Genomic DNA, 13,251 nt, shown 5'->3' on the forward strand with positions numbered 1-13,251 from the left:
TCTCAAAGATTATATACTGTAGCCAGGTTAGATTTGTACCAGGAATGAAGCAGAATTGGTTTGACATTAAGAATACTATAAATGCTATAGGCTATATCAATAATAAAACAATAAAATCACATTAATATATTACTAGATGCAGGAAAAACTTTTGGCCAAATATATACCCCTTTATGTAAGAAAAGACTGAAAAGCATAAGAATAAATGAGTTTGTTCTTAATATGATTAACAGTATCTATAGAAAACCAAGGCCTGACATTATTTGGGATGGAAAAATACTAGAAGCCTATACATTAAGATCGGTGGTAAAGCAAGGATATCCACTGTTACTGCTATTATTTGATGTAGGTTTATTAATACAAACTATTACAATAAAACAAGAAAAAAGCTTTAGATGAAAAGCATAGGCAAAGAAGAAACAAGATTATCACTATTAGCAAATAATGTGATGCTTCACTAAGAACCATAGATTCAACTAAGTTTAATTGAAACAATAACTTCAGTAAAGTAACAAGATATAAAATAACTACCCAAAGATCATCAGCTTAAAAAATAACTGGAAGAAATTTTAAAAATTCTATTAAAAATAGTTGGGAATGTATAAAATACCTGGGACTCCACTGACCAAGATATACTCAGGACTTGTAATAGTAATAAAAATGATAGCACATATGTATGTAGACATTGCAGGAAAGCTAGGTGACTCAGTGAATAAAGTCCCGAGCCTGGAGTCAGGATGACCTGAGTTCAAATTCAGCTTCAGACACTTACTGACTGTGTGACCCTGGGCAAGTCACTTAACCTCTATTTACCTTAATCCACTGGAAAAGGAAATGACAAACCACTCCAGTAACTTTGCCAAGAAAACCCTATGGACAGTGTTGGTGTGCTGTGGTCCACAGGGTCACAATAGAGTCAGACGTAACTGAATAACAACTATATACATACATATACATACACACAATATATATGTATATATACACACACATACACATATATATCACTACATATATACACACACCACACATTAGTTATTATGTATATATATAATATATGTATTATATATATTGTTTTAAAGTTGATAAATTATAGGTTATTTAATTTTATATTCACAACTCTCCAAAGCAAATGCTATTATTATCTGCATTTAAACTCTGAAAACCATTAAGTGATTTGCTGAGAGTCACACATCGAGAAGAGTCTGCAGTAGAATTTGAACTCTGGTCTTCTTGACTCCAAGTTTAGCATTCCATTAGACCACCTAGCAGCCTCTATATCAATATGCCTACAAAAAAGTCTCTTCAAGAATCTTCTCATTGGATTTGGAACCTGTTGACACTAGCTCTAAGATTCCAGTTGTTGATGGGTCTCTTAGGTCTCCTGGATCAACTCTCCTCTCAGGATCTTTGTTCTCCAGATTAAGAAAGAAAAAACACACCTAGAATAGAGGTACGGAGTTCATGAACACATGGTTGTTGTTGTTTGTCCTTTTTTCTCAAAGAGGACCATGACCTCAGGAATATTAAGCCATGACTTGAAGTGAATTGGATTTAAGTGAGGGAGGGCTATGCAAAGTCACCAAAGTCTTCCTGGAGCCATCTGGGTCCTTTGGCAAGATATAGATCAGGACAACTGGAGATGGCCCAGGACACATGATGATGGGTAGAAGATAACATTAGCAGCTCTTCTTCCTCATTCAGAAGCTGCCAGGGAAGAGAGCAAGATAGTGTCTGCTCAAACCTTTTTGGATAAAAGCAATGGTTTTGTATTGTGTTGTATGCACATGCAATTCTGAGCTAGCAGCCATTTAAAAGAGTTTTTGTCATCACACAGTGATCATTACAGGAAACAGTCAAATGATGCTAGCTAGTTGTATGTACTTTGAAGTGAGGGGAAGCCCAGAAGCAGGCTTAGCAGGTTCCCAAGTGGGTTGGTACCAGGCAAAGCATATTATGCATGCTCTAAGGACTGATCACTTAGTGCCTTCCCAATATCACATAATAAAAATGACAATATTATCTAAATTTGTTTACAGATTTATTGCCATACCGATTAAACTATCAGAGGATTATTTTATATAGAACTAGACAAAATGACAGATCTGGAAGTAAAAAAGGTCAAGAATTTCAAATTAATAGTGAAAAAAACAATAGAAATCAAGCAAGCCTAAGAGTACCAGATCCCAAACTATACTGCACAACGGCAATCATCAAAATTATTCATCACTCGTTTAAAATTTTAATAGTTGATCAGTAGAGCAGATTAGGTAACAAGGAACCAGAAGCAGAGTTTGATAAACCCCAGGACACCAACTACTGGGCCTCCCTATTTGCAAAATTTCTGGGAAAACTCATATACAGTCTGACAAAAATTAGGTTTAGACCAGCATTTTATACCATTTAAAACTGTAAGTTCAAAATGATTACATGACCTAAATATAAAAGATCATATTGTAAAGAAATTAGAGGAGCAGGAAAGGAGATACTTTTTACTTCAATGGATAGATGGGAGTTCTTGATCAAGTAAGGGATAGAGATGAGAATAAAATATAAAGTCACTGTTTTGAGTACATAAAATCAAAAAGCTTCTGCAGGAGTAAAATTTGTGTGATAATGTGTAGATAATTTTTCAGTAAATTTCTCTGATAAAGGTCTAAAATTCAAGATATATAAGATATTGATGTAAATACATAAGAACAAGAGCTATTGCCTTATAGATAAGTGGTCAAAGGATATATCCAGGCAGTTCTTAAAAGAATAAGAGCAAACCATAAAGACCTATGAAAAATGCTTCCAATCACCTCCCCATGTTGCAAAGAACAAATGAGATAGTATTTGTTAAGTCCTGAACACAATGCCTGGCCCATAATAAGTCCTACATAAATGTTAGCTGTTACATTATTATATTATATTATTATAAAATGAAAACCTGAGATTCTACCTCACATACATCAGACTGTCAAAAAAGATGAAACAGTAAAAAATGTCAGTTGCTGGAGATGGAAGGAAAAGTCACTAATGCACTTTTGGTCAAATTTTAATTACATCCAAAAAGTCACCAAGATGTGCTTACTCTTTGACTCAGTTATACTGCTACAAGTATATACCCAGATACGTCAAAGGCAAAAGGAAAGGATCCTTAAAAGAAAGTGGGTATCCATCAATTGGGGAAGGGCTGAACAAATTGTGATATATGAATATAACTGAATATTAATTCACTTTAAGAAATGATAACTATGTCTTCAGAGAAACCTAGGAAGGATACATGTATGAATTTATGAAGAATGAAGTGATCAGAACCAGGAGAACAATTTATACGATGACTACATTTGAAAAAACTCAAACATCAATGCAAAGACCAATCATGACTTCAAAAGACTAAAAATGAATCATGCTTTCTACCTCTTGGCAGAGAGTTGATGACCTAGAGGTGCAAAAGATGCAAAATATGTCTCTATACATTTTCAGACATGGCTGTTGTATTGATTTATTTTGCTTGAGTATACTTATTTATTAGGACAGCTAGGTGATGCAGTAGATAGAGCGCTGGATATGGAATCAGGAAGACCTCAGAAACTTACTAAGCTATGTGACTCTAGGCAAGTCAGTTCACCCTGTTTGCCTCAGCTTCCTCACTTGCAAAATGAATTGGAGAAGGTAATGGCAAACCACTTTAGTATCTTTGCCAAGAAGACCTCAAATGGGATCACAAAAAATTGGACATAACTGAAAAACGAAAAGCTTATTTATTACAGAGGAGTGACTTTAGGGTTGGAGGTGGGAATTTGTTGTGTGGTGATAATATGCATACAAAGAAGAAAATAGCAAGAAGCTCAGACAAGCAGGGAAATTCTGTTACTATTGTGATAAATTTAAGATACAATTAAAAAAACACATACTAGGAGATTCACAGTTTCATATATAATCCCTTTTTCTGTTTTACTTGTATATTAAAATTTTTTTTGCTGACATCTACTAAATTCACAACAAAAAGAAACCTTTTTTTGAAAAAAAGCACACTGAACTTGCAATTACAGAACTTGATCTCACATCCAAGCTGTGCTGCTTACCAGTGAAACTTTAACTTCAGATTCTTCATCTGTAAAATAGATGGGTTAGATTAGATGACTTCTGAGATTTCTTCCAGCTTTAGACCAGATTCTCTCTCTCTCTCTCTCTGTCTCTCTCTCTCTCTTTCTCTCTCTCTCTCTCTCTCTCTCTCTCTCTCTCTCTCTCTCTCTCTCTCTCGGTGTGTTTTACCTAAATACATACATACACAATTCTGACCAAAGTATAAAAACAACCAGATTTGGTTTTTGTAGTGCTCTAACATGATTCTCTCCTTGATACCTCTCTTTAGTGTTTCCCTCTCCATTATCCCTTTAGGTGAACTTCCTTGGCCAGACTGTGATTTATCCTCAATACATTCCACTTCCAGCTTACAGCAGCAGTCAGGCTGAGCCAAGACATAAAGCTTTATAAAAAGATCAAAGGAAAATAGGAAAAAGGAAGCCATTAAAATGAAAACAGACAAATGAAATATTTTTTTATTTTTTTTTATTTTATTTTATTTTATTTTTTTTGCTTTTTGGCAGGGCAGTTGGGGTTAAGTGACTTGCCCAAGGTCACACAGCTAGTACATGTGTCAAGTGTCTGAGGCCGGATTTGAACTCAGGTCCTCCTGACTCCAGGGCCGGTGCTCTACTGACTGCGCCACCTAGCTGCCCCAAAATAATTTTTTTAAAAAAACGTTTGGGTTGATAAAATCAAGACAGTTTCTTGGAAAGAATAATAAAATTGATAACTAATTTTTTAAAATGAGAGAAAACGTGAATTACTAAAATTTCATTAAGAGAAATGAAAGTAAGACTGAAATAAAAGAATAAAACCAACAATCAGGTGGTTCCTGCTGTAAAAATAAAGCTGTTTTTCATGTAGACAATGTTAGTGGAGGCTGGGAGCTATCTCTAGCTGAAGATCTCCCAGACCAACAGAGAAACTGAAGTTAGCACAGTTAGCAGATCCAGTCGTATATCATTCTCTTTGTGCAACCTCCTACCTGCTGGGTATTTCCCAATTTCTTAAATTTTTGACAGCCCCTTGGATACCTTCACCACCACATTCCTGAAGTGTTCTAGCATCTTAGACATACTTCCCTCCTCCTAAGCTGTGCTTAGTACCTCATAGTAACTAACTATTATTCCAAGTGACCCCCCTCTTGCTTATACTTCCTCATTAACTGAGAAGCTACCATTGTAGACTGTCCCACACAGACCAGCCTGCTCTACTGGAATTGCAGCCCACAGCACGGCCAAACTGCTTCTTAATTATACCAAAAAAAATTTTTTAAATCTGCATGGCCCCCTAAAACACTCAGAGGAACCTACTCATAACTTAGAGAACCCAAATTAAATGAATGACTATTTACAAAAATATAAAATACTTAAACTGTTTCAACAGGAAATAGGCAACTTGGGAAGAATGATTTTTAGAAGAAGAATGAACAATAACCTATTATTTGAATAGTGCCTTTTCTCACAGCAACCTTGTGAAGTAGATAGTGAAGGTACTAGTTGCTTCACCAGTTCAGGTAAAAATGCATTGTTCTGAGGCTCCAAGAGATGAAGTGACCTGCCCATGATCAAATAAACACGTGAGCCAGGTTTGGTACTGAGGTCTCCCTAAATCCAGGTGCAGCACTCTGTGCATTATAGCATCAGGTAAAATTATTACTCCTCTCTCCCACATTGTCTTGGCTAGATGAGTTCACAGGAGAGATGTGTAAGTGTTCTTGGGACAAATAGTTCCTTTATTATACAGTGTTTCTAAACATAGGGAATGATGGCATTCCGTGCAATTGTTTCTACATGACAAATGTAATAATTATTCCAAAATCAGACAGAGACAACATTTAAATAGGAAATTACAGGCTTATAAATATAGATGAAAAAACCTTAAGTAAAACTTTAGCACAGAGATAATAGCTGACATATGGTGTTTTGTATACATTAACACATCTGATCCCCATAAAACCCTGTTCAGTTAGCACTATCCTTATTTTAAAAATTAAAAAACTGAGGCCCAGAGAGATTGAATAATAATCATAATAACAGCTAGTATTTGTATAGTGTTTACTGCATGCCAGACATAATAAGCAGACATGTAAAGTGCTAAGCGCGTTATCTCATTTGATCTTCATGATAACTCTGGGAGGTAAAGGCTATTATTCACATTTTACAGATGAAAAAATTCAAGTAAGTGACTTGTCCATGGTCACATAGCTAGTAAATGCTTGAGGCTGGATTTGAACTCGGGTCTTCTTTATTCTAGGCCCAGTGCTCTATTCACCATGCCACTTGGCTGGCTAATGAATGACTTGCCCAAGGTCATACAGCTAGTTTCAGAAGTCAAATTTGTTCCATGATTTCTCTTGACTCCCAGTAGTATTCTTTCTATCACACCATACTCTCTTAACACTGCCCAAGTAAGATGTGGCCAGAAATTCAAGAATAATTTAATATTAGTTAGTAAAAGGATTAATGCAATTCATTTTATCAATAAAAATAACAAAAATAATATGATCTTATCAATAGATGCAGAAAAGCACTTAATAAAAAATTATGATTTTTTAGAAAATAGTGCTTTGAAAAGAATAGAATTAGAGAGATTCTTTCTAAAGTTGATGAGAAACAAAAGCCAAACCAAGACCCAACATTAATTGCAATGAAGGAATATTAGAAGCATTCCAATTCAAATAAAGCTTGGTAACCATGGGCAACCAGAGTGATTAACGGGTACCCCTATGATGGAAGGAGAAAGAGAGAAAGGCCTTCATCACATTGAGTGAACATGATGGTCAGCTTATGGGAGGGCTTGGCCAAGAGTCTCATTGGAGGATCAGGGAAAGATGGGTTGTGAGCTGAATTGCTGGCAAGAACTTCTGATGGATGAGATCAAAGATCCATTGAGGATTGAATTTTTCAGTGACCAGTGACCAGTGTTCTCAGCAACTCTGAGACTATATATTAGAGTCAAATTGCCAATTTGCATCAGTAGGGATGGAGGGTAGGGGAGAGTTTCCACATTCCAGTGAAATAATAAGTCTGAAATGGAAAAAAAGAAGGGTGGTATATGGGGAAAGATAGCAGTTCTGTTTTGGACAAATTGAGTTGGAGACCATTATCTATGTAAAAATGCCCATTAAGCAATTAGTCATCTGTGACTGTTCTAGTTCAGGAGAGGAACTAGGGCTGGATGAAGAGATCTTGTATAATAATAATATTGTAGAATATTACAGTCTCTGAAGAATTAAGGGTGAGGGTAAACCAAAGGACAATGGAGAGAAACAGAACTAACGATAAAAATTTAAAAAATTTTTCATTTGCTTTAAAAAAAATCAACTCCACAATTATAACATAGGGAGTCCTTTGGTTAACCACAGTTCATGTGGAAAAAGACCTAAGTATTGGTTAATTGCAAGATTAATTTGAGCCAATTTGTGATATGGCTGCCAAAAAAAAACAAACTCAGGATTAACTGATATGTAGTGTCTAAGAGAGAGGAAGTAATAATCTCAGACATGCTCTGCACTTGTCAGACCACATTTACATTCAGTTCCAACTGTTATGTTTTCAGTGGAATTGTGATCAGATTGGAAAAAGGTTTGGAAACCATGTTACATGAGGATAAGTTGAGGAGGTAGGGATACATAGACTGAAAAAGAGAGGATTTACTTGTTTCGGGGGAGAGCGTTGGAAGAAGGGATTGCTTTCTTCAAATATTTGAAGAACTGACAATGAAAACAGCAAAATGTAATCTGTTTCGTGCTGAGGAGCAAAACTAAAACTAATGAACGAAAGCTATACAAAGGCAGATTTTGGTTTAACATATTGCGGCTCTTCCTAAGAATTAAATCTGTTCAAAAAAGGACCTGAAAGCATTCAGATGACTGCCCATCAGGGACGTTATCAATGGGATTCCTATATATCTACACTTCCTTCCAATTGCACAATTCTAAGATTTTGTCGTTTTACCATTACCTTTACTGTGCCCTTGTCACACTGCTAGTCTAGGCAAGTGATAATAATAACTCTAATAACTCACATTTATTAAGGTTTACGAAGCACTTTCTTCACAGCAAATCCATGTAGGATGTAGTGTGTGTTGTTATTCCTTTTTTCAGGAGAGGAAACAGAGACACAGAGAAGTCAAGTGCTTTGTCTGAGGTCACACCTCTAGTATGTGTCAGAGAAAATATTTGAATTCAGGCCTCCAGTTATGCTGCCTTCCCTCTAGGACTCTTCTGTGTAGCCCCAAATCCTTGAAGAGGTCGGGGGTTCCTAGAACTTGTCTCCTGGACCAGAGATGCCTCTTCAAACAATTTTCAGAGCAATCCAATTGGCCTCACATTGGCCCAGATCTAAAGCCCTTCAGTAGCCTTAGGTTTAGGATATGCAATGGGTGGGGGGTGGGGGGAGAGAAGAGAGAGAGGCTACAATAGTTCAGTGGTGCTAATTACAATACTGTTGAGTCCTTTCAGTCATGTACAACTCTTTGTGACCCCAATTGGGGGTTTTCTTGGCAAGGATACTAAAGTGGTTTCCCCACTTCTTCTCCAGCTCATTTTACAGATGAGGAAACTGAGGCAAAAGGGTGAAGTGGTTTGCCCAGGGTCACACAGCCAGTCAGTGTCTGAGGCCGGATTTGAACTCAGGAACATGAGTCTTCCTGAATCCCAGACCAGTGCTCTATCCACTGCACCACCTAGCCACCCTTAACTGTGTGACCCAGGGCATTAATATGAACTTCAGATATAAATGTTCAGCTAATGTCCTTGCAAATATTGTCATGCTCCAGTGTGTGTCTGGCTAAAGGGATTATCCTGACAGTGCCAGTTCATTTTTACCTCTCCAAGAATGTACTCAATCAGAGTACTGATGCTTGTAGAATTGAAAATGAGATGAGGGGAAGGAGGGAAGAAGAGGAAGGTGTTCTGTAGAATTCTGATACATAGATTTTGGAGACACTGAGAACTGGAAAGAGCTGATATTAAGTATAATATGAAAGAGGGAGATTTTTGTTTGATGATGCAATTTTTCTCTTTAAACAGAGGAAGAAGGGTCAGGGGCAGAAGTTCACAGGAAACATTCCAAGTGTGGACCTTGCAAATATAAAGCTGAGTGTGATGAGGATGCAGAAAATGTTGGGTGAGTTGGCTAAGACAAATGGATTATCTTGCTTTTAAGAAGAAGACTGTATATATGTTTAAAACCTTTGGGAACTATCACCACCTGGTTGTGAATATTTTATATGTACTTTCTGTATTTATTTGTATATCACAATTTTGCTTACATTTCTCCCAATTTCATTTGTTTTTTTTTTAACAAGCTAGAATTCACAGTTTCTTATTTAAATTTCATTGTCAGATTAATGCACAGCTAGCCTTCAATTAATAAAACATGGGGAACAATTATGATGGCAGCAGGACAGGTTTCGTTAATACCCTTCCTACCTTTGCTATTGTATTAGAAGAATGATAACAAACTTTCTCCTGCCTCAGCAGGTATAATAACAAATCCAGAGAGTTGGGGTTGCCATTCAAATTGAACTTAGAAGTGCATTAAAGTTCATAGAATTGTGGATTTTCCACTTCTAAAATTTGATGTTGGAAATATAATTTTGTTTCATATACAAAGAAATCCACAGAAATGTTTCCTGGTGTGGTCATAACTATAAATGGATAGACAAAAATAATGTTTGTGGCCATTCTCTCTCATTTCATTCTCTATTCTGTAGCAAAAGGCTGCTCGTTTAATTGAAAAGCAATATGGTGGATATGTTTCAAAACTTAGCACCCTACATTTGGGAATTTTAAAGCAGTTTGGGAAGTTAGATTTACCTTCTAGCCTTAAAAATCCAGTTAAATCAGGAGAAAAGGAAAAAATGGGGGGGGGCAGAGTTTAAATTGAAGAACACTATAAGCATTGATTTATGTTTATTTATTCTTTAGATATAGAGGCATTGTGTCCTAGTATGTTGAGTTCTGGAGCTGGAGTCAAGAAGACCTTGAAACAAAATCTATCTCTAATAGTTACTGGCTGTTATCTGGCTGTGTTATCCTGGATAAGTCACTTAACCTCTGGGTACCCCAGCAAGCTCCCTTCCAAGTCATTATCATTCCAAGTCAGTTCCAAGGCATTGCATTCTATGTCGGCAGAGGGAAATTCCAGATCAATGGCTCCCTATACTGATAAAAATCACTGATCCATCATCAATTATTTAGATACTGAGAATTCATAGACATGCTTAGATGGTTTTTTATAAATGTGTTTTGTTTGGTATCACATCAAAAAAGAGATTTATTTACCAGGATCATTGCTTTAGAGCATCCTTCAATTGTCCATAAAGATAATCAGTAACAGAGATTTTAAAAAATAAAGCTCAACTTTATTATTCTTAACTTCAAAATAATGAAATTTTCATGTAGTATCCTCTTTGGGGCAGTAGAAGAAAAAATATTAATTAATTTTTCTTTCCTGGATTCCTGCGACACTAGGGTATCCATGAAGGAAAGTGTTAGAAAAGAAAATCCCTTTGTTTGGTAGTGAAATGCACAGAGCACCTAAATATAATCTGGACAAAGACCGCGCCCCCCCCCCCCACCCCAGTTTAGCCGGACTACATCCCTAACATAGCACTCACAGATTTGTAGATGGGACCTCAGGGGTAAAACCACTTGAAGGTTCTAGGGTATTCTGTGGGCCCACACTCCTAAAACTCATGAGTGCTCATGAGCACCCATCAGTGTGATTACCTTTAACAGTTAGCCAGGACACACAATTAGCTCAAAGCAAAGGAAATTAATGTTAATAATAGTAGTTACAAAAGATTCTCCCTGTAATCCTGGGCAGATTCTCCCACAAATACATACAGCATCAGTGGGAAAAATGTGAGGTTCACAGGCAGGGCATACACATACTCAAGGCACTCACACATCTGGGATTATAGGACTTCATTGTCCTTTCTCTTCTCCTGGGGTCCTGCTGCTTCCCACTGGGTGCAGCATCTTAATAACCTCATTACCCTTATCTTTCCCTTGTTTTCCGCAATTAGATGAACTGTGCTGGGGAGGGAGGCAGGAACCAATTTCTCTCTCTCCTACATTCATAAATTAATTTTGAATGATTATAAATAATAATTATTATTTATGTGTACATAATTATTATGAATGATTATAACAGAGCAAATAACAATCTTCTCAATTTTATATGCCAATTTAATACAGATGAATAATTTACAAGGAATCCTGGTTCATGTAAAGTCACATACCTATTTAAAATGCTTCCTCAATCATAGTATCATAGATGTAGAGGAGGAAGAAACTGCTAAGATCCAGTCCTTTCATTTTATAGACCAGAAAGGAGGCATTCAGAAGTTAAGTGATTTGCCCAGGGTCACAGGTCACTAATAATTTGTCTGAGGCAATATTTGAACTCTGGTCTTCCTGACATCAAGCCCACAAATATATAAAAAGATACAAATATACTCAGAGAATAGAATCTTAGGCACAGATGAGATATTAACCCATTTTATTCCTAAAAGGGGTTTTCATTGTTTTTTGTTTTTATTTGTGTTAGTATTTGTGTGTGTGTGTGTATGTGTGTGTGTGTGTGTTTATGTGTGCAGGTATGTATCTATCCACTATACCATTTATCTGTCTCAATGCTGAGTTTTTTTAATTTAAAATAATATCCTCTTATTGCTATTTCCACAATGCTTTATATTCATCAGCTCTGGCATGAAAATTAAAATATTGGCAAGTAATTTTTATATTAACAATAGCTATAGCTGAGAATCCATGAAGATCTTTGCAGCAGAACAGGGTCCTGTTTGAAGGTACTACTCTATGAAGAGCTCAAGTCCTATCTAAATATCTTTGTTTAATTCGAGGACATCCCCTGATTTCATTAGAATTACAAAAGGAGTTTGTTGGTATAAAAACATCTAAAATAGAATTTTTAAATAAGGCATGGTCTAGGATAATAGGATTAAGATCCAACTTTTGACTTTTTAAAACAAATTATGCGGAGAGAAGTACTATATTTACAGAAAGTTATCTACATTTGTATGTACCCAGAGTCACTCATTAATCCCTCTCTAAGAAAGAATGCTGTTTCCCATAAAAATTCCCAGCATACTTATTAATATAGTAGTGAGGGCTCTTCCTCCCCACCTCTTATTAATGCCAGTAAGTGCTCCAAATCTGGTTGTTTAGCCTTACTTTTGCATTGTTCTTCAATTTTAATGGGTTGCTTGCTTTCTTCACATGTTCCCTGTCAACAGTAATACCAATCTGCTCCACCTTCCTTTTCCTTTTTAATGAAATTTTGAAACATAATTTGCATTAGTATAGACATTTGGCAGTACATTCTTTTGTATGTCTTTCAAATTCACATTTTATTCTGCTGCTAAGTGGCTATTTCTGTGTCAGACCTAGTGGGATATTAACATAGTTAAATCTGAGCAATTGGAGTGAGACTTCGGCATCAAAATGACTTCAATTTCTGAGTTATAAACTACACAAAAATATTTGCCAAGAGATCATTTAGTAAAATAAACATCTCAAATGAACTAAGCAAAGGGAACAGTGTCAATTAGCCAAAAGCAAATAACTTTAATTATTATATTAATTTTAAAATGACATTTGGTGAAAATCCTGGTGCCAAAAGCTTTTTGAATTAGAAATTTCACTTTGGTAAATAGGTCATGGCTGTGAGGCTGGGCCGAAATGGGATATAATCCCAAATTGTGTCTTTTAGGATCACTGAGGAGATAATGTAACTGTTATCCCAGGAAGTTAGACCAGGAGAGAGTAAGAAAAAAGAAATCATGAGAGAGTACTATGCTATCTATTCCTGTTCTTGTGAATTAGGTGTAAAGGATTTAGAGCTAGAAGGGACCTTAGAAAGGCCACCTGCTCATTTTACAGATGAGAAAATGGAGGCCCAAAGAGATGAAGGGATGTATCCAAGGTCACTTGGGTTGCTGGATTTGAACTCAGGTCCTCTATCTAAAAGTCTAGTATTCTTCTATAGAAATGGAGATCCACCATAAATAAATAGTAAACTTAATTCTACAATTCTTTTCCATTTTCCTAAATCTGCATTCTAGTGCTAGTGAGATCAGTTTCTACATGCTCAGTACCAAAATCTCAGCTTTTGATTGACTAGGATTTAGGATTGGCTGTTTTTC

At 36.2% G+C, this 13,251-nt stretch overlaps 1 protein-coding gene across 1 annotated transcript in view; it reads left to right on the forward strand.

The window, feature by feature from the left end:
- Positions 1-13,251, forward strand: part of TMEFF1 (transmembrane protein with EGF like and two follistatin like domains 1) — a 149,057-nt gene that overhangs the window by 89,747 nt on the left and 46,059 nt on the right. The window contains exon 5 of the mRNA XM_036741883.1: positions 9,110-9,206. Coding sequence (XP_036597778.1) covers positions 9,110-9,206 — 97 coding nt within the window. The remainder of the gene's footprint in view (positions 1-9,109; positions 9,207-13,251) is intronic.

The sequence above is a fragment of the Trichosurus vulpecula genome, chromosome 1, assembly GCF_011100635.1.
Source record: "Trichosurus vulpecula isolate mTriVul1 chromosome 1, mTriVul1.pri, whole genome shotgun sequence".
Lineage (NCBI taxonomy): Eukaryota > Metazoa > Chordata > Mammalia > Diprotodontia > Phalangeridae > Trichosurus > Trichosurus vulpecula.